Genomic DNA, 19792 nt, shown 5'->3' on the forward strand with positions numbered 1-19792 from the left:
CCTTGTTCACGAGAAAATTTAAATGAAAATATCACTTTATAAGTTGAAATTATTTTGCAAAAAGAAAAAATGGTCCGTTAATTAAAAAAGACAAAATTAAATAATAAGGGTTGTCACAACTATTTAAACGGAAAACTGATATTCATAATAAGGGAGAAAAATATATTATTTTTATTTGTAAAACTTAAAGAAAAGAAAATATGAACAATATTAAAGCTTTCAATATATATAGGAACATGATGGAAAAGATAGTACTTTAAGCACCTGAAAAATCTGCTTTAGGTTGAAGGGACAGAGTTAAAAAGTTGTTGCAATTCTATCATAATATTTTATTAACTTAAACAAAATTCGAAAACATTTACAAAAGATTAATTAAAACACTAACTGTGATAATAATAAGTAAATAAGTAAAAAGATTAAATGAAATGCAAAGAATAAAATAAAAACAAATGACTAGGATTAATTCGTTGGCTACACAATGCATCCACTCTCACATATAGAGGAATTAAAGCTAACACTTACAAAAATAATACAAAATTTACATTTATTTTAAAAGTTTAATCTTATTTAATTAGTGCTACTCAACATTTTTCTAGTTCTCGGTAAAAGAAAAAAAAAAACTAATCAGCTTTTTTATAAGCAAAATGTTTTTGTTGAAAATTAGCTAGTGGCCTAACATTACAAGTCAGCCAGAATAAAAGAGAGATTAAATTTAAAGTTTTTTTTTTCATTAAAAAATATTTTTATTCCTTTTTTTTTTCTAAACTTTATTTTTAAGATAAAGAAACAAGAAGAAAATGATAGAAACAGCAAGACGATGTGGGAGTTAATTAGCAAAATACCGTCCATGTTTAGTAACAGAACAAGATGGGGTATAGGTTTGATGAATCAAATGAACACTGAATCGAATCCTTCTTGTCGAATGAAATTACTTTTAATCATCTAAAACCCAGAGAGAATTAAGGGTTTTTAGAAATCGGATCTCAGTTTTATTCTGAAGCTTTCGGACACCTGATATCCAACAAACTTTCAGGAGTGTGGGAAAGTTAGATAGAAAGTAGCTACGAGTGATGTGTATGAATGGCAGATGGGTGTATTGACGTATGAGTTTTCTTTTATTTTGTAATAATTAATTAATCTCCACTCACTGAAAACATTGTCAAAACTGCATGTGGCTCATATGAGACAAGCTGATCTGAAACCCTAATTAAGCTAATTTATATTCAGTGAAAACACTTTAACGAGCAAATTATTGGTGGTGGAGACCCAGAAATTCCTTTTGGGTCTTCCCTAATAAGAATAATGTATTTATGCATATTATATATAGAGCATACGTGATTACGCACCCATCAGCTGCCAGCACATACCATCTTTCTCACTCTCTTCATCACACTCACATACATTTGTGAACCACGTGCTCGAAAGAGATGGGAAGAAGTCCTTGTTGTTCTAAAGAAGGTTTGAACAAAGGAGCATGGACAGCTCTGGAAGATAAAATTCTCACAGAATACATTAACATCCATGGCGAAGGAAAATGGAGACACTTGCCCAAAAGAGCAGGTCATGACTTTGAATGAATGCATGCCTATATGGATCAACTTACACACTTTCTTATGCATCATTGATTGATTCAGTTGGAATAACTTGGAAACTTGAATTGGTTAATTTTGAAACAGTAGTTTTCTGATATGTGCAATGGTTTCATGCAGGTCTTAAGAGATGCGGGAAAAGTTGCAGACTGAGATGGTTGAATTATCTAAGACCTGGCATTAAGAGAGGCAACATTACTAATGATGAAGAGGAGCTAATTATCAGGCTTCACAATCTTCTAGGAAACAGGTATATCTACAGACATTATAGTACATTTTTTTCTGTCTTTCTCCTACTCATTATACTAATTTTTTATCTCTCTAGGAGTGTTTGTTATTTACATTGTATTGATTTGAAAATGGTATCAAATTGTTGCAGATTTCATAGAATAACAGAAGTGTTGGATTGATTTTAGGTGGTCCTTGATTGCTGGACGGCTTCCAGGACGAACAGACAATGAAATCAAGAATTATTGGAACACCAACATTGGAAGGAAACTTCAGAATGGCACCCCAGGATACTCCATTACAAATGGTGGTGCACGAAGCACTTTAAACACGGTTCAGCATGATCAGAACGTGAAGAACCAAGAATGGCAATACGACAAAGGTTCGTGTCTTGTACAGACTAAAGCAACAAGGTGGAGTAAGGTCACAGTCAGTGACGAAATCAGTCACCATAATGATGAAGACAATAACAGCAATGTTGGTGATCATAAGAAAATGAAGGCATTTCTGGTGTCTCCGTCTTCAGAGAGTAACAATGATCCAGTTTTGAATTTCATGGAAAATCTTGAAATGGATGGCAGTTTCTTCTCGGAGCTACTCAAGATGGATTTTCCTGAATCATCTTGTCAAGGAAACAAGATACTGGAAGATAATGATAACCCTAGTTCGGTTGAGAAAGGGTATTTATCTCCAAAGTCATCCTGTGAAACCACTCACTTTTCTTGGGGTGATTCACTGTATGACCCGAATTTTGAATTTCTACCAGTGACAACTTTTACGGAGACCGGATTTGATTGGCTATGAAGCAATTAAAGAAAGTAAGAAAGCTATAAACTGAGCTCAGCGTGTTTGGATTACTTCATCATTATTTTCAAGACAATGTTTTTGGCTGAAAGGTTTCATTTGATTGTAAAATAGACAAACATATCTGCATGCATATATAAATGTTCTTATCACTCATTAATTCGATCACGTTACGTTACATCTCTTTGAATAAAACTTGATCTAGTTTCAAAGCTTAACCGCTTTATCAGCATTTTAGATTTTAAAAGTTCTACCTTTACATTGTATATCCTCTTTGTAACAAATAAACAGAAATACATACTCAATTTAGTTGATATTATTGAGGAAGAAAAATAAGTGATATAAAAAGATAGTGTTGGTGAGATATTTTGAAAAGATACGTAGTATTCGTATATGGTATTGCATGAAATAAATAGCTTCTGCTTGTTGTAGTAAAAAACACAATTTTTGTCCATTTCTTTGCATAGGAATGTGGAGAACAAAAGAACAATAAAAGGTGATGTGTTAATAAATTTTTGGGTAATACTTATTATCGTCATGGGAATAACTTTGGTTTTAATTACGATAAAAATGAATACGAGAATGTCATTGTCGAATGTGGTTTGGAAAAAGATATTCCTTTCGTGCTAATCAAGCGGACCAGAGATTACGGGAAAGCTTTTTATGAAGCCATCGACAAGCAAAAAGTTACTGTGGATTTGGAGTTTTGTTTCTTCTAATTATTAGCTACGAAATCAGATGTTCTTGAAAAGGAAAGAGATATTAGAAGCCAAGAATCCCACAAACAAAGGCTTTCAAAACCAAGAATTAGGGCAAATTGGCATCATGTTGAAGTTGCATAGAAAATCTAAATGATGTTTACAATTTTAGGTGTACGAGCTTCACGAACTCATAATCTCTTATACCTTTCCTTTCAAAATTTTCAAATTAATCATATAAATTCTAACTATTAGTAAAAGAACTCAACATCTAAACTCGAACACCTTTTATTCTAATTTTACTACTTGTATTGTATAATCGTTCAGTCAACATTTTCAAAGTTGACCGCCTGATTAATGTTTCTAAAAGAATAATGGAAAGTTTTTCAATCTTAAATTTTTGTAAATTAGATGACTTCTCATTAAAACGATTGATGAATCTACTAGTAAACACTTTTATCACAAATCCAAAAAGTAAAATACATTTATTAACTTTTGAGTCATGATTAAATCAACTCTAATTAAAAGTTCACTTTGAAACTTATAAATACATAAGATAAAGAGATAAGTTATTGTATTTATTACAAATTCAAAATTTCAGTCTTTTGGCATATATTCACCTACTAGGCTAAGAGTTTAAAAGTGCATAACTGAAGATAATCTTGTAACGAAGACCTAAAAAACATTAAAAAATTGATAAAAAAGTATAAAGAAGTGTTAATTGTGATTGGTGACCCGAAATATTAATAAATCTTCTTATATCTCCAGTAAATGCTATCTTGATATATGAATGGTTTTAAGTATGGAATCTAGATAATATATGTGAGGCTATGTTGTCTTTTGTAATACCTACTATTCACAATAATCGTATCATCAGGAACAAAACTCCAAGTATATGTTGTCCTTGATCCCTATAATTTGCAGAGGAATGACATGAGCAACTACAACAAAAAGTTAGGCAGCATGAGAACAAATTCACTGGAAGATGAACGTGGATACGTGTTAGGATACAAACACTTACTATTCATTCATGAAATCATTCATCTGCTTTCCTATTAGAGACATTCTGTTCCACAGACGATTAATCTGTTCTCGTGTTAACTTTCCATTCATCTAAGACAATGTTTCAAAGTTTTGGATTACGTAGTGATCTCTACATTGAAAAATTGTCTGAAACTAAAGTTTTTGAACTATGTAAATAATGTGTAAATGAATTAGGGTATCCTAAATGTTTCATTATAAATTTAAATATTCTTTGTTGATAAAAAAAAAAAAAATCCATTCGACAGACGAATGATTTCACCAAGAGTTGTCAATCTGTGGCAAATGAATCCTTTATCAGTAATTGATGTTTTGATTAACAAGTTAATTCATCTAACTAATTCATTACAACATTTAAATTCTGCTCTCTTCTTTATCGACAAAATAAATATATTTATAACATTAATACTTAGTATGTTTCGACCCATTATAACATAAAAATAGAATAAATAAAAAGAAATCACATCAACGTTTTTACTATTTTGAACTCTTTTAAATGTTAGTATTTTTAAAAATATTCATCCAAAAATCATCCTACCTCCACTTTCATTATTTCTATACTAAATATGTCAAACGTTCAATCAAGATTATTAATTATGTATGTCCCTCAATAATTGATTAATTTTTTTTTTATGACATATCTCTTTATATGTAGGGGTGAAAAATGGGGTTGGGCTTGATGGGCTGACAGGCAGCTCCTCCAAAATAAGATAAGTTGGGTTGAAAATTTCAAACCATCTGACAGTTAAAATATAGATAAGTTCGGCTTAGTCTATATATTGATTTGTTTTTTTAATGAAAAATTAAAATAAAAAATAATTTAAAATTTATATTCTTTATATTATATTTTTAAAGGTGTAAATATATAATATTATTATACTTTAAATTATTAATCCTTATTAATTAAGTTCTAATTATGAATTATAATAAAATAATTTAACGTGTAAATATAATAATTATTTTAATTTATTTAATTAAAATTTGTAATTAATAAATTAGAAGTTTAGAAAATATTTTATATGTTTAAATATACTTTTAATATTCATTTATATATATAAACAAAATTTTTAAATATTTTTTATAAAAAATTGAAAACAAATTAAAAAAGTTTAAAACTAAAATTAAAAAAAAAAAAGTAACACGCTAGCTTATCAACTTATTCTATATAGATTCTCACTGGTGGTTATTTTTATTTGATAGACCAATCCTACTCTAACCATTTTTTATGGGCAACCGATGATTAAATTCCATTAGTGATAATTCTTCTTTCTCAAATTTATATTTTAAAAAAATTTAAAATATCTCATAAATTTAAGTATTTTGATTAGATTCTTTTTCTGTATAAGGAAGACAATTCGTGAAACATTAGGTTGGTTGAATACTTACCAACAAAAAAACTCTTGTACACCTAACCATGTGATAGATTATATAGTTATATGAATAATTGTATACTCTTATCCACTATTAACTCTTATTTTATTTAACTTTCTATAATTTGAGTTCTTTCTCCTCATCTCTCTAAGTTCATTAGGTATATTTCATTTTAATGAATATAATCATTCTCGTCTTCTATACAATCTGACAACAATAAAAAAATTTGACTTAAAAGATTGAGTTAGAGAAAACACTATTATCCGTCACCTATGTCTCAGTTTCGAATTCAATCTCACCCGCGTTCTCTCTTGTTCCTTTTTTACTCTTGTGGTTTTCATTTTTCTTTCTCGCGTTTGGCCTTCCTCCTCCTTCCTTTCTTCTCTCAACCGTGTTCCTTTCTCCTCTGTTGTTTTGTCCTCTATCCGACACGTTTGGTACTTTGTAGTGGGAGAACGTGGTGGTGATGTGCTGGTATTTTGGTAGATTTATTGTTGTTATCATTATCTTCTTCTCTTCTTTGTGCATCCTAAAGGTTGGTTTTCCTCATTCATTTCTATTTTGCATTTATAGATATATGTTATGCACGTGGATCGATTGAAATATTTGAATTAAATTCAAATGTATGTATATATGAATGTATTAGAATGTCTAAATTGAATAAAATGCATGAATTGAATCTAGTCGTAGAAATGAATGTATGTTTTGGTTGAAAAATGAAGCTCTAAGGCCTTAATTGCACTTTGAAGTACGATTAAGGACTTTTCGTCAACGTTCGAATTCTAACGAAACCTTAACCAAATTTTGAAATACGATTAAGGGTTTCATACTTAAATCCTATTTCGAATACCATGATACATTATTACCACTAGGACCACCACTAATACCATAACCAAGACTGCCAACCAACACTGGGATTACAACCGAAATACACTCACGTAAAGAATAAACAGAGAACCAAAGTAGCAAAACGAGTAACAAACTTGCAAAGTAAATTTCGAAAATGAAAAAATGCAGGTATAAAGTTTATTGAATTAGTTGGTGAAAAATAAATCATCATTAACTTACACACACCAATACAAACTGAAAGGGTATAAAGATAATTATGAGATAAAAGATGAACTTATGGAGATACAAGGAGAAGAACTAACTCTTTTTCTTCTATAACATATTATTCTTTCACTGAGTAGTTCTATTATATATATATATATATATATATATATATATATATATATATATATATATATATATATATATATATATATATATCTTTAGTCCATTTATAGATTTTTTCTGTGCCTCTTTTATTTACTTACAGTATTTTTATGTTAATGAAAAATATCGAATTTCACAAAAATAACATTTGTTGAATTTGAAAATTTATATTAATAAATTTTAACTAATATTATTCATTTTCGAAATCGAAAAAAAGAACATTACTAGTTAATTAAAAATTTTAAATATTTTATCTTGATGTGATCTTCAACTAAAAAGTCTTATTTATTAATAATATTGAATTCTGCACTTTCAAAGTAGAATTATTTTTCATGTTGATGCGGTGACTCTGCTTTTGCTGCGGCAGTGGTGGGTTGCGTTTTGAGGTGGAGAAGGTGATAGGGAGGGAGACTGTGGTGGGAATTCTAGGTTTCAGTATACGCTAATCTTAATATTGATCTTAATGTAGTGGGTGTTGGCAATGGATAAAAGGGTTTTTCAATTTTGAAGAAAGCAAGAGATTGTTTTGATTGTGTTGTTCGAAAGCAAGGTTCTTGACGCAGATCGATTCTCCAGCCTTCCAGCTTCCTTCAGTTCTCTGCGCCTTCCCCTGCGCGCCCATGGCCGCATCATAGCACTGATCAATCCATCACATCAAAATCAATGGCGGAAAGCACATCACCGTCGTCCAAACCCTCACCAATGGATCCTCAAAACCCCGCACCATCCTCCAACCCTACAATCCCTTCCCCTTCCCACAACAAAACAGCTTCACCCTCGCTCCCTCTGCTCCCCCAAGACCAGCAACAGCAGCAACAGTTTAACTCGCTCTCCTCGGTATAACTCTTCTTCGTTTAACCCTCCCTTAGTTTTCCCCCTTTTGTTGTTTATGAAAAAAAAAAAATAATCCAATGGAGTCCTTGGTATCATTAATTCCCTTTGTTTTCTATTCTAATTGTTTATGCATTTGATGTTTGATGATTTATAGTGATTGGAACGAAAGTGCTTGATTGCCCATTTGTGATTTAGACACACTTCTTGTAAGCTTGCTCGTTAGAAAAAAATAACCTATGAATTTAACTTTAACTATGAACTAAAATTAACTCATGCACTTAATTTTTATAGAACACTTCTCATCTTCCTTCTCTGTACCTTAGCTGCATACTTTGATTTTAAATTATGGGGAATTTCATTTCATTTTATTGTAGGTTTTTTCTTTCATGTGAATGTTAATCCAAAGATGCCCATAATCTTGTTAATGATATAATTGCGCAAATTTTACATGATGATGAGTTTTTACTGTATAGAAGTTATGCCAATCTATTATTTCATGAACTGGAGAGGATTGCAGATCTAACACTGCAAGTGAGTTTGCCTTACCTGTTTACCTTTTCAACCATGCTTGCTTCTGTCTACTACCATGGTTTGTTTTTAGGTATCTGTGATAGGTGTTGTATATATAAATTATTTTCCAAACTATAGTGTGACTGTTTTGATTAATACCAGGTTTTTCTGTCTGGTAATAGTACTGGGCAGTGTTATGGCTGGATGACATCCAAGCATTATTGGTTATAAATGTGATTTGCGGTTTTTGTTTTTGTATATGAATAACTGTTACTGTGATTTGCATTTGGATTGTCTATATCTATACAGTTAGGCTAGCAAGGAATTTGTATGTCTTTGATGAATCATAGATAAACAATGAATTTAATTTGAGTTAATAGTTAGATAAAATCATCTACTTTCCTTTTATTTTTTATTTGCATATTTGATTCATTTTAAAATTTTATCTTTTTTAATCCGTAATTTATAATTTAAAATTAAATTTATAACTTTTTAAAATAATTATCAAATAGTCGAAAACAGTTTTATGCCACAACATAAATTATTCTCGTAAATCTAAAATATAGTTTGTATATTTAAAAAAATAGTTCAAATTTTGATTATGATGAAAATAATAGTTTATCTTTATATTTTATACACATTAAAATAGCATTAAGTATTATTTATAATTCTAAAATAAATTTAAACAAACTTAAATCCCATGAAATATGTAAGTTGTTGACTTTTCAAAAGATTACTTAGAAATAACTGATAATTTGATATCTAACATTTGTGAATAAGAGTTTATATACTTAAAATTTTATTATCTGAGATATTCTATTTGGTAACTTTCATTTTTGTCATTTTTTAATCTAACAATTTTTCTCCTTAATAAAAAAAAATGGTTTCTTTATTTAATAGATTAATTAATTGGATAATTTTTATATTATTATTATAAAATTTTATATTTTTTAAATTGTATTACTTTTCATATTTTTCAATTAAAACAATAAAATTATATAGATAATAAAGTTTTATATTTTAATAATTATTGTATTTTAATGAAATAACGATGTGAATATACAAGCGCTTACATAAAAGTTAAAATATTTTTATATTAAAAATAAAAATACTGAATCTAAAACAAAAGTTAAATTTGCTTAGAAAAATTATATTTGAATGCTTTAATAAGAGAAAACCTGTTATTGTCGATGATTGTTCAGAGGAGAAACAGGGATAATTGTGAAGGAAGCCCATCACATAACAGTGAACTGAGGACAATGTCTGCTGAATCGCCAAGTTCTGTTCGTAAAGGTACAGTTTCCCTTCCTCAATCAATCAAACTCTTACCCTTTCTTTTTCTGAATTTGGTTTTTCTCTCTGTTACAGTGGTTGTTCATCTCAGAGCCACCGGTGATGCTCCTATTCTCAAGCAATCCAAGTTCAAGGTATTTCCTTTGCACCTTCCTCTTTAATGGTATCTTTTATTTCTCCAAATTCATCATCAAAATTGTTATTTGAAACCTCTTTGCATGCTTTCCGGTTTTTTTGAAAAAAAGAAGTTTCTTTATGCCAGCAATGCTTTATTTGTTTTAAATTCAAGTTTCTGTGTAGGGTGGTGCATAAATCTGAATTGATGGAAGGTATAATCTTGTCCCCGGATTTAGTAAGGGTTTCAATGAAGTGGGCATTCAAATTGTCATAATTGGTTAGGTTAACCCAAATTAATCTTTACATATTAAATTGTGGATAAGGTCTTCTATTTGTGTCTTCGTTTAAATTTACCTGGACGGAGATGAAGATATCCTAGATAAGTAAATAATGTAGAACAAGTGGTTTGTGTGAACTGATAACCAGGATAAACGTATTTATTTCTCTTCTAAGCATAAGAGTAGTAACTGAACGACGTTATAATTTGGTTTGATTTCAAGATCCCAATTTGTGGTTCTTTCGAGCTTGAGAGGCTGCCAACTGTATTTTTTAAGGACTGCAGATAATGATTATCCAGTTCAGGGAAGTACTATGCATAATACTACGTATTGATTGCCTAAAATTAGAGGGGTCAGGGTGTTTTCTTGGATCTTGGCTGGCATGTGCTTGAATTGCTTTGTGTTGGGGACTTAAGTGAGTTGGAAGTCTTATATTGAGTAAAAATGAGTAAAATGGACAATATATCAGTAGAAGGATCCATAAACCAATAATCTTAGGGTTTTGGATTGAAGGTGGTATCCTAGTATCTTATATAGCTTTGTTTACGACCCGTATGTGTTGAATCTTTCCGGTGTCTCCCCTCGAAGAACCTAATTATGGTATTAGACCTGATGGTTCATTTTGATGATGGTTCAAACAAGAATGATATCAAGTAGTGAAGAATCTTGAAGTTTGAGGATTCTTTTTATAAACAAAAGTCTTTTGTTTTAGGCAAGCGTGTCTAGTTGTATTATAATGATGGTAAAATAAATGAAGAGTCATCATTGAGATACTCGTGCTTAAAAAATGCTTCCGTTTTAGAGAGAGGTGTTCCGGTATGGGAGAGACTTACACTTGACTAGAGAGATTGTTAGGAATTTAAGGTAAGTTGGAAGTTTCACATTGAGTAAAAATGAGTAAAATGGGCAATATATAAGCAAAAAGATCCATAAAATTATTGTTTTAAGATGGACAATATATAAATCTTATATAGGTTTATTCATGACTTATTGGCGTCGATAATTCATTTTGGTGATTGCTCAAACGAGACTGAGGATTCCTTGTATAGAAAGCCTTTAATTCAGGAAAGTATGTCCTGTTGTAAGATGATGGTACAAAGGAAGGGTCACTACCACTAAGATATTAGTCCTTGAAAAATGCTTTTGATTGAGAGGGAGTTGTTCCAATGTAGAAGAGAGTCACACTTGAGAGGCAGATTGTTAGAAATTAAAAGTGAATAGGAAGTCACACATTGGGTAAATATGAGTGAGATAGACAATATATAGATAAAAAGACCCAAAAAGATATTGCCTTAAGGTTTTGGCTTGAAAATGGTATTCTAGTCTGTATATAACTTTGTCCACATCTCATTGGTGTCAAATCTTCCTAATGTATCTCCTTGAGAAACCTAACAATTTGCAATGGTAACCCATGATTTCGTGTCTTAGTTCACAGTGGTTGGTTAGGATGTAATTCGTGCTTGGAAGCGGCATGATATGCATAATAATCATTGTGAGGAATATTCTAGATGTAATTTACTTTGAAGTGTTCAAAGTAATGTTCTTGTTTCACATTTCTGCATCAATATTGTTGTATATAAATATTTTTTTTCTTGCCCTTTTTCTGCTTCTCTTACTTGCCAATTGTATCTGTTCTTATTCCCTGTACCATGTGCATTAGGAATAACATGAAAAGTTACTTGCGTGAACCCTCTCAGATACAGGCTAGCCATTGCTGAATTTTTCCCTCAGAATTTCACTCTATATCCAGTTCAGTAATATGATGAACTAGTTGTAATTGGGTTAAAGTATATAACCAAACTATATATCTCTGGTTGGGACTGGTTAAATGGATGATAGATTCTATTGTGATCCGTTAAAAAAAAAATTCTTCAAAATGCTTACAGCTTTAGACCTTTTTATATAGTTTATAGTAACTTTCTTTGGCCTCCTTCCTTACATTTAAACCGGACTCTTTTATTTAATACGCACAGTACTATCCATGATATTTTCTCTCTAAAAGAAATTACACTCCGAATTTGGTGTTGATGGTGGGGAAAGAAGAATACAAACTATCTTTCTATGTGGATTGTCTTTGATTCTTGATGATAAGAATATGTATAATCTACTCATAAAAATGCAGGTCTAAGGAGCATCACATTAAACGAAGGAAGTTGTTAATTATAGTTTTAATGTCATTATTTTAGTAATACTTGCAATGAAATCTACATATATTTTTACATGGCAGATAGCAGGAACTGATAAATTCGTTAAAGTGATAGACTTTCTCCGACGGCAGCTCCACAGGGAGACATTGGTAAAATGTCATTGTGTATTCTATTCCCATCTATTTCTATGAAGGTTTTGCATACTCAATTTTTATTTCCTAATTTTGCAGTTTGTTTATGTCAATAGTGCTTTTTCACCAAACCCCGATGAATTGGTCATTGATCTATTTAATGTAAGACATCACCTGATCCCATTTTTTCCGCTGATTTTTATATCTTCATTGAATGTAGATCATGCAGATTTATGATTATTGTGCTACAGTTACTAATATTTCTCGCAAGTATAATATTTGTCTCATGGATGTTGTGAAAAAGCAGCTGAGGAAACTTTTTATGTTTATGCGTGACAGTATGTTTATGTGATGAAAGTAAATAGAAAGTGTTAAAATTTGATCAATATTTGTTGAAGTTGTTTTAACATATATGTATCTACCATGTTTGTAAAATGGAAAAATAGGTATTTTCAGCTCTCGATATGTATTTTTTCAACCCCGTAAAAGGGAATAAAACTAAGGATCATCGTGGAATTCTGATTTTGAAATCCAATATCCGTTTTCTTTTCCTATTTTCAAATACTGTTTATGTTTCGCATTATGTCATTGAGTTATTTATTTCCTTTTTCTCTTGTGACCCTTTTTTTTCCAGAATTTTGGTTTTGATGGCAAACTGGTTGTCAACTACGCTTGTTCCATGGCGTGGGGCTAAACTCTCAGAATCGTGATTGTTGGATACTAAAGCTTCAAATTGTGAATACACATTGCTTCCTTTCACAGTACACGATTTCCTTTTGACTTGGATATTATTTCTTATTCATTTTTGTATATTTATGCATGGCTACTAAATCTTGTTTTGATATACTTAAAAAATATTTATAGAAAATTAGAAAAAAAATATTGATGAACTTCTTCATTAATATTTAATAAATGTTGACAATGTTGTGCTTCATTGGGAATAATATCTGATGGGTGTTTTTCAGAAAAACGTTTTTGGAATTGATTCAGTGTGTACCAGAAAATAAAATCTGGAATAATGGGGTGAAGGGAAAATTATATAGGTTCAGGAAGAAATTGTCTACATCTGATCCATTACAGTCCAAGCTTATAGCGACAAGCATTATGATCAGCCCATTTTTCAGATGGGTCTATTAAGGCCCATTACCCATATTGTAATAGCTACAAACTGTGTGTGGAATTGAAATCACGAAGCATTTAAATAGCACTTCTATGTTTATTAAATTCGTTTAGTTTTACAGGTTGTATTTATTCCCGAACCAATAATTAGAACCACTTTCCATTAATTGATTTTTCTGAAATAATTTTAGAAAAATAAAAGAAAGTAATTCTTTAATAAATTAAAATTAATTTTATTTTTATCCTATATATTCCTCATTCTTTGCTAGACATTAACAAAAACAACAACAAACAAGTAAAATGAAAATGAAAAATATCATAACTTTCGCATAAGTATGAAAATCTTTGTACAAAATTTATATATAATATGATAAATATTTTATTTAATGTTAACGATCTTATCATAATAAAATAGTAAATTTCAAAAAGTTAATAAATAAATATATGAATTTTTCATTCATTTCTACTTTTATTACTTAATCTAAATAACTTTTTTACTGTTTTCTCCTTCTTGTTTATCCTTCTCTCTCCTTATAATTTTTCCATCTTCTATTTCAAAGAAAAACATTTGAGATATGCTGCACAGTGGGTGAGAAAAAACTCTCAACTATTTTCTACAAATTTTGTTAACTAATAGACATTAACATAATTTTAATTATATAAAATAAACATAAATAGCAGTATTTATATTAAATTTGTTGAAGAGTATTGGTGGAAGAAAAGGCTGTTTTGTGTTGGTGAAGATGGCGGTTCAACCGAACCGAACCACATGGAAGTGTAGGGTAATTGACATGAACAGAAGGTGTTTGATTGTTGGTTCGTCTGTGTCCTGAGACGTGGTTATTCCCCATTGTCTGCATGTTCTTCAGCAGCAGACCAACCTATTATAAATAACAACAACTTTACAAAATCCTTAATTTTAGTTAAATTTTTTTATTTTTACCCATTTGAACCATTTCCAAATTCAAATTACCATTAAGTCCCTCACCCTACCACTAGTCAAGTCAGCAGGCTGTGAAATTACCAAAAGAACCATGATAGAGGACAAGTTAAATTTGCAGTGAACCTGGACCAATTGCCATCACTGCCCCAATCCCAACCATAGCCTCCATGCAAATGCAAGTAGGTGCAGGTTTCAATATTATTTTAATTAATTTATTCACATTTATATAACAATAAATAAAATCATAATAATTCCATTTACATAATAATTAGTATATTAATCTTAAATAAAAGTTTTACACAGAGAGAGATAATTTTATTTAAACAAAAACATGAGTTGCACACAAGTAAACATACATGTTCTTCCATTATTTGTTAATATAAGGATAAAATAAAAAAGAAAATCATAAGGAAACCATTCTCTTTGTTTTTTTCTTTCAAAAATTATTCTCTCTTTTTAAGATATTATCTTCTCTTTAATAATAATAATAATAATAATAATTTTAAACATATGATGTCATTAAGTTTTCAGTTCACCGCTTATATCACTTGCGTCATGAATTATCTCTCTGATGCCATGATTCGCTGTTCTGCGTTATGAAATCTGAACCGTTGATGAGGTTATCACATGTTACAGGAACACTGTAACTGAGTGGAATCCTCTCTGTGATAATAGCCGTGAAGATTTTGGCATCTCTTCAATTTATTTATATATATATTATAGTATAATATATTATTTTGTCACACTGCTACATGCCGTGGCCACCTCTGCAGAAATCTGAGAAAGAAATGAAAGAGGTGGCACAGAACCCAACCTTTCATTACAAAACAGACACAGGGCTGAGAATATAAGACGAGAGAGAAGTTTGTCTAGAGTTCTCAAGTCTCAACACCTTCAATCCCACCTCAACAATATATCATAAAATAAACCAAAATCAAAGTAATGATATATATTATATTATATATATATACATATATATAAACCCAACATACCCCCTTTAGAAGAGACCCACAAGATATGAATCCCACATGATTATGACTATGATGCAGCTTCAAAGAGGGAAAAAAATGGAAAATTTTCAACCCCATCCCAACTTCCCAACCGTTACAAGCTTTGAAATTTGAGCTCAAAGTCCAACATTCCAAACTTGCATAGATAGATAGAGAGATACATACATGCTACAAGCAGTTCGAATTTTTGGGAGGAGAGAAAGATCTGTGTGGTGTAAGTTAGTGTAACTGGTGTAAGAAGGAAGTCTGTGCTCTTTGTGGGGGATTGTTTTCTTGAGAAAAACTGTGTTAATATGAATAACTGGTTGGGATTCTCTCTCACTCCCCACTTGAGGATTGATGAAGAATTTGGGAGAGAAAACCAAGAGCGTGGAGAAGAAGGAGAAGGAGGAGGAGGGTATCATCCTCGTCCTTCTTCTCACCCTCACTTGTCTGTTATGCCTTTGCGCTCTGATGGTTCTCTCTGTGTTGCTGACTCTTTCAGTCACTCTGCCACTCCTCAAGGTATTGCATGCCACACCACATCCTTTATTTGCACCCTTTCCCTTCTAGCTTATCTTATTTTTAACAGATGATAAATTTTTGTTATTTTCCAAGATGTTTTTTTAGCAACAAACTATTGTGATTCTCTGACACTATGAGGATTCTTTGTTATTGAACGGGTAGAGTGTGTTCTGTGTGTGGATTCAAAGCCTTTGCATGTCGTTGAAAGCAGTTTCTTTTGTGCTTTTTCTCTGGATTACTGTAAAAAGTTTTTATATTTTGCTATGAATCAGTTCTCCGCTGCATTGATTTTTCTTATTTATGAATTAACAATGAAATTTGTGGGGCTGCTTGTAGAATGGAGGTATGATAGTGCAATAGGTGGAGGGAATTCCAATGAAAAAGGTCCAAAGCTTGAGGACTTTTTGGGCTGTTACTCAAACTCCCCCAATAAAGTCTTTTGTCAAGATTCTCAACATGACCAAAACCAAAGCCAGAGCAATGTTTCCAAAATCAATGTTAATGTGGCACCAAACTTTTGCACCAATGCTGATATTGAAACTGGGGATTGCCTCACAAACCCTTCTTCCTTGCTTCAATCTTTCCATGCATACAATGATAACCCACATGCCCTTATCCCGACCAATGGCATGTACAAGTCCTGGTTGGCGCAAACTCAGTTTTCTGATGTAAAGCCTTCAACTGAGGCAAATGGGTGTAATTTCCAATCACTGTCTCTCACTATGAGCCCCACTGTGCAAAATGGGGTGGGAGCAATTTCCTCTGTTCAAGCTCTTGATGACAATAGGAAACGGGCCATGGCTAAATCTCATGCTAGAGAGCCAGTTCCTCGCAAATCCATTGACACTTTTGGACAGAGAACCTCTCAATACCGTGGTGTTACAAGGTAGGGGCTATGATATTTTAGTGTTTATTTATTATTACACAGCATTATATTTGTTTGTTAAGATGATGTTTTATCTTTTTTGTATTTGGAATTCATGGATTTTGCTAGGCATAGATGGACTGGGAGATATGAGGCCCATTTATGGGACAACAGTTGCAGAAAGGAAGGGCAGACAAGGAAAGGAAGGCAAGGTGAGATAATGGTTTTATTATTTTATATTAATTTGGTTTATAGTCATTGACCAAGGAAGATCATTTTCAAGAACCAAAACAAGTGTTTTAGCCTTTTCCATTTTGTTCCTTTTTTTATTTACTTTCCAATCTTGTTTTGAAAGAGAATATACTAACGGTCTGTTTCATGCACACTGGTTGGATTCTTCTCCCTTTTTCATGGCTTCTTCAAATCTTCACTCAGTCTACCTTGGTGAGTGACACTCCTTCACACGCAATGGTTGTCTATCTTTACTCCTTTACCATCTTTGTAAAAATCTTACCGATTACTATTAACACGGAAACTGGTTAGATACGCTACTAGATATGAAGCATTGGAAAGTGTGCTTGGGTTCTGAAGATGATTTTATCGGTTTTGGAAAATAATTATATGTATGTATGTATGTATTATTATTAGGTGGTTATGATAAGGAAGAAAAAGCAGCAAGGGCTTATGACTTAGCTGCACTCAAGTATTGGGGTCCAACAACTCACATAAATTTCCCTGTAAGGCTTCTGAAACTTGTACAGTTTTCTACTTTGCAAAAGTCTTACCTTAGCTAGTCTTGCAACTGTACAGAATAGAAACAAGGGAATTAAAAATTATTGAGAAAAGTCAAATATTTGCTATGTATTTAATTTTATGTGGCTTGAAGCATTACATTGCAACTGTGATCACTCTACATGTCTACTGCTTCATAAATGCTCAGTTAAGCACTTATGAGAAGGAACTTGAAGAGATGAAGCACATGACCAGGCAAGAATTTGTCGCCAATTTAAGAAGGTACCATTAAATTTTTTCCATGTGATCTTAGTAAATTCTCTCACCCCCTTACATTCAACTAGAAGGAATTGTCCTTTTTGTTTCCCTCGGGCAGGAAGAGCAGTGGATTTTCAAGAGGGGCATCTGTGTATAGAGGTGTCACAAGGTATGGACTAAAGTAATGCGCTTTATCATTAATATGAATAAAGCTTTCCATGAATTATTTTCTGCAGTTTTCAGCTTTTGATTTAAGTTGGGCAATTATTAGCTAACATTTATCTTTTTCTCCTTGTATCATTTTCAGGCACCATCAACATGGAAGGTGGCAGGCCCGAATTGGAAGGGTTGCAGGAAACAAGGACTTGTATCTTGGTACATTTAGTAAGTTTTTAGACCCTATCTCTCCTCATGCCTTTCTTTCAATCTTTATTCATTCATTCATTCATTCATCCATGCATGATAATGTAACATAATTTAATAATAGTCAGTTTTCACGTGACCATCTTAATCTTATGCAACTCATTTCCCCATCCCTTGATTGAGGTTATTCTGACCAGTGATCCATAATATTGTAGGCACTCAAGAAGAAGCTGCCGAAGCATACGATATTGCAGCAATCAAGTTCAGAGGAACAAGTGCTGTGACCAACTTTGACATAAGTAGGTATGACGTGAAGAGAATCTGCTCAAGTTCCACACTGATTGCAGGAGATCTTGCAAAGCGGTCCCCCAAAAAAGAGTCACCAGCTTCTGTTGCTGCGGATGACATCAACACAAGCAGTTCTTCTGTGCCGTCTCAGCCAACTTCTTTGGCAATAACCGATGCTGAACATTCTGATGAGTTGTCCAACATGATGTGGAATGCCAACAACAGTGATGAACAAGCAAACAACGAGAGTGTTAACATGAACAATGTGAGTGAATCATCACAGCAAGTTTCTCCAAGCAACAACAATAAGGTTGGTTTGAACCATGAAAGTCCTCCCAAGTGTTCTGTGGGGCTACCGAACGAGTTTGGAGTGAGTGGAGCAGATTATGGACATGGGTACTTCAGCCTGGAAGGACCAAAATATGATGATGATGACGATGATGATGATGGGAACACTGAAAACGACCACATGAGCAGCAACAGGCTTGGAAACATGGGACTTGTTAATCAAGTTCCGATGTTTGCTTTGTGGAATGAATGAGCTTAGGAAAGAAAACTTAAGACGATGATGAGATGGGAGCATTATTGGATGATTATTGTAGTATTTGGTAAGGTAATTTGTTGTTGTGTTGAAAAGAAGGGTATGTCAGTAGTAGTAGTGGTGATTCCTTATGTGTTTTCTGTTGTTGGTAGGTAGGGTACGATACTAACTTGCAAAACATTATCCACTTTGGTTAACGAGAAAAATAGAACAGAATGATGCATGAAAATCAATGATGAGAATCGTACCAAAATCTTGAAATTACTATCCTCCTTTGCTGGCTGCTAACTAAATATATATTCATCTAAGATTATTATATCATTTGTTTGTGAAGTTAGCAGCACGGGTACTTTTTCTTTGACTACTACAAGGATATTTTCATGCCTGAATCTTCATAGAAAATTGTTTCACTTTGTCTTGCAAATCAAACATGACAATAAAGTAATGGAGGGTGATGGGTAAAGGAAACCCAGACATCCATGTCTTTTCCCTTCACGACAAACAAGAAAGACAAAAACCATTATCACGTTACTTTCAACTTCTTAAACCGTTTTCCTAAACACCCCAAAAATAATACCTTTTTATTAACTAACAATTATTTATATTTCTTTTTTCTTCCACATAACTTATTAATATCACATACATATTAAATAATAAAGTTGATGTGTTATTATGTATAATATCTTTTACATCATCACGTAAGGTTATTAATGGGTTGTCGCTGTCATCATTATTTATGAGATCTTTATTGTTTCTTCAACATATAAAATTTAATTGAGTTATTATAATTTATATTTGTTTATGAATGAGTTATTTTCTCTTCGTCTAATTTTTAGGTTTTCATCGTTCGTTTTTAATTGTTTAACATATTTTAGTTATTTTAATTGAATTTCACCCGTAAATGAATGGGTGA

General features: G+C 31.9%; 3 protein-coding genes across 4 annotated transcripts; all 3 read left to right on the top strand.

Moving 5' to 3' along the window:
- Nucleotides 1-1354: 1354 nt before the first annotated feature.
- Nucleotides 1355-2903, top strand: LOC106773093 (myb-related protein 308-like). Its single transcript, XM_014659781.2, has 3 exons — nt 1355-1560; nt 1710-1839; nt 2006-2903. The coding sequence occupies exons 1-3, from the start codon at nt 1428-1430 to the stop codon at nt 2619-2621; spliced, it is 879 nt and encodes a 292-aa protein (XP_014515267.1). The 5' UTR covers nt 1355-1427; the 3' UTR covers nt 2622-2903.
- A 4351-nt stretch (nt 2904-7254) lies between these two features.
- Nucleotides 7255-13190, top strand: LOC106772997 (ubiquitin-like protein ATG12). Its single transcript, XM_014659656.2, has 6 exons — nt 7255-7783; nt 9493-9583; nt 9659-9717; nt 12206-12274; nt 12356-12418; nt 12891-13190. Exons 1-6 carry the CDS (start codon nt 7610-7612, stop codon nt 12948-12950), a joined length of 516 nt encoding a protein of 171 aa, XP_014515142.1. The 5' UTR covers nt 7255-7609; the 3' UTR covers nt 12951-13190.
- A 2116-nt stretch (nt 13191-15306) lies between these two features.
- Nucleotides 15307-19146, top strand: LOC106773672 (AP2-like ethylene-responsive transcription factor AIL1). 2 transcript variants are annotated; one of them, XM_022786089.1, is made up of 9 exons: nt 15307-15832; nt 16169-16718; nt 16827-16909; nt 17133-17141; nt 17346-17434; nt 17638-17711; nt 17806-17868; nt 17995-18071; nt 18266-19146. In XM_022786089.1, exons 1-9 carry the CDS (start codon nt 15622-15624, stop codon nt 18877-18879), a joined length of 1770 nt encoding a protein of 589 aa, XP_022641810.1. In that variant the 5' UTR covers nt 15307-15621; the 3' UTR covers nt 18880-19146. The 2 variants fall into 2 exon arrangements, with proteins under 2 accessions (XP_022641810.1, XP_014515889.1); XM_014660403.2 differs by having other exon boundaries at nt 15308-15832; nt 17806-17856.
- Nucleotides 19147-19792: the final 646 nt, after the last annotated feature.

Source organism: Vigna radiata, chromosome 9 (assembly GCF_000741045.1).
Source record: "Vigna radiata var. radiata cultivar VC1973A chromosome 9, Vradiata_ver6, whole genome shotgun sequence".
NCBI lineage: Eukaryota > Viridiplantae > Streptophyta > Magnoliopsida > Fabales > Fabaceae > Vigna > Vigna radiata.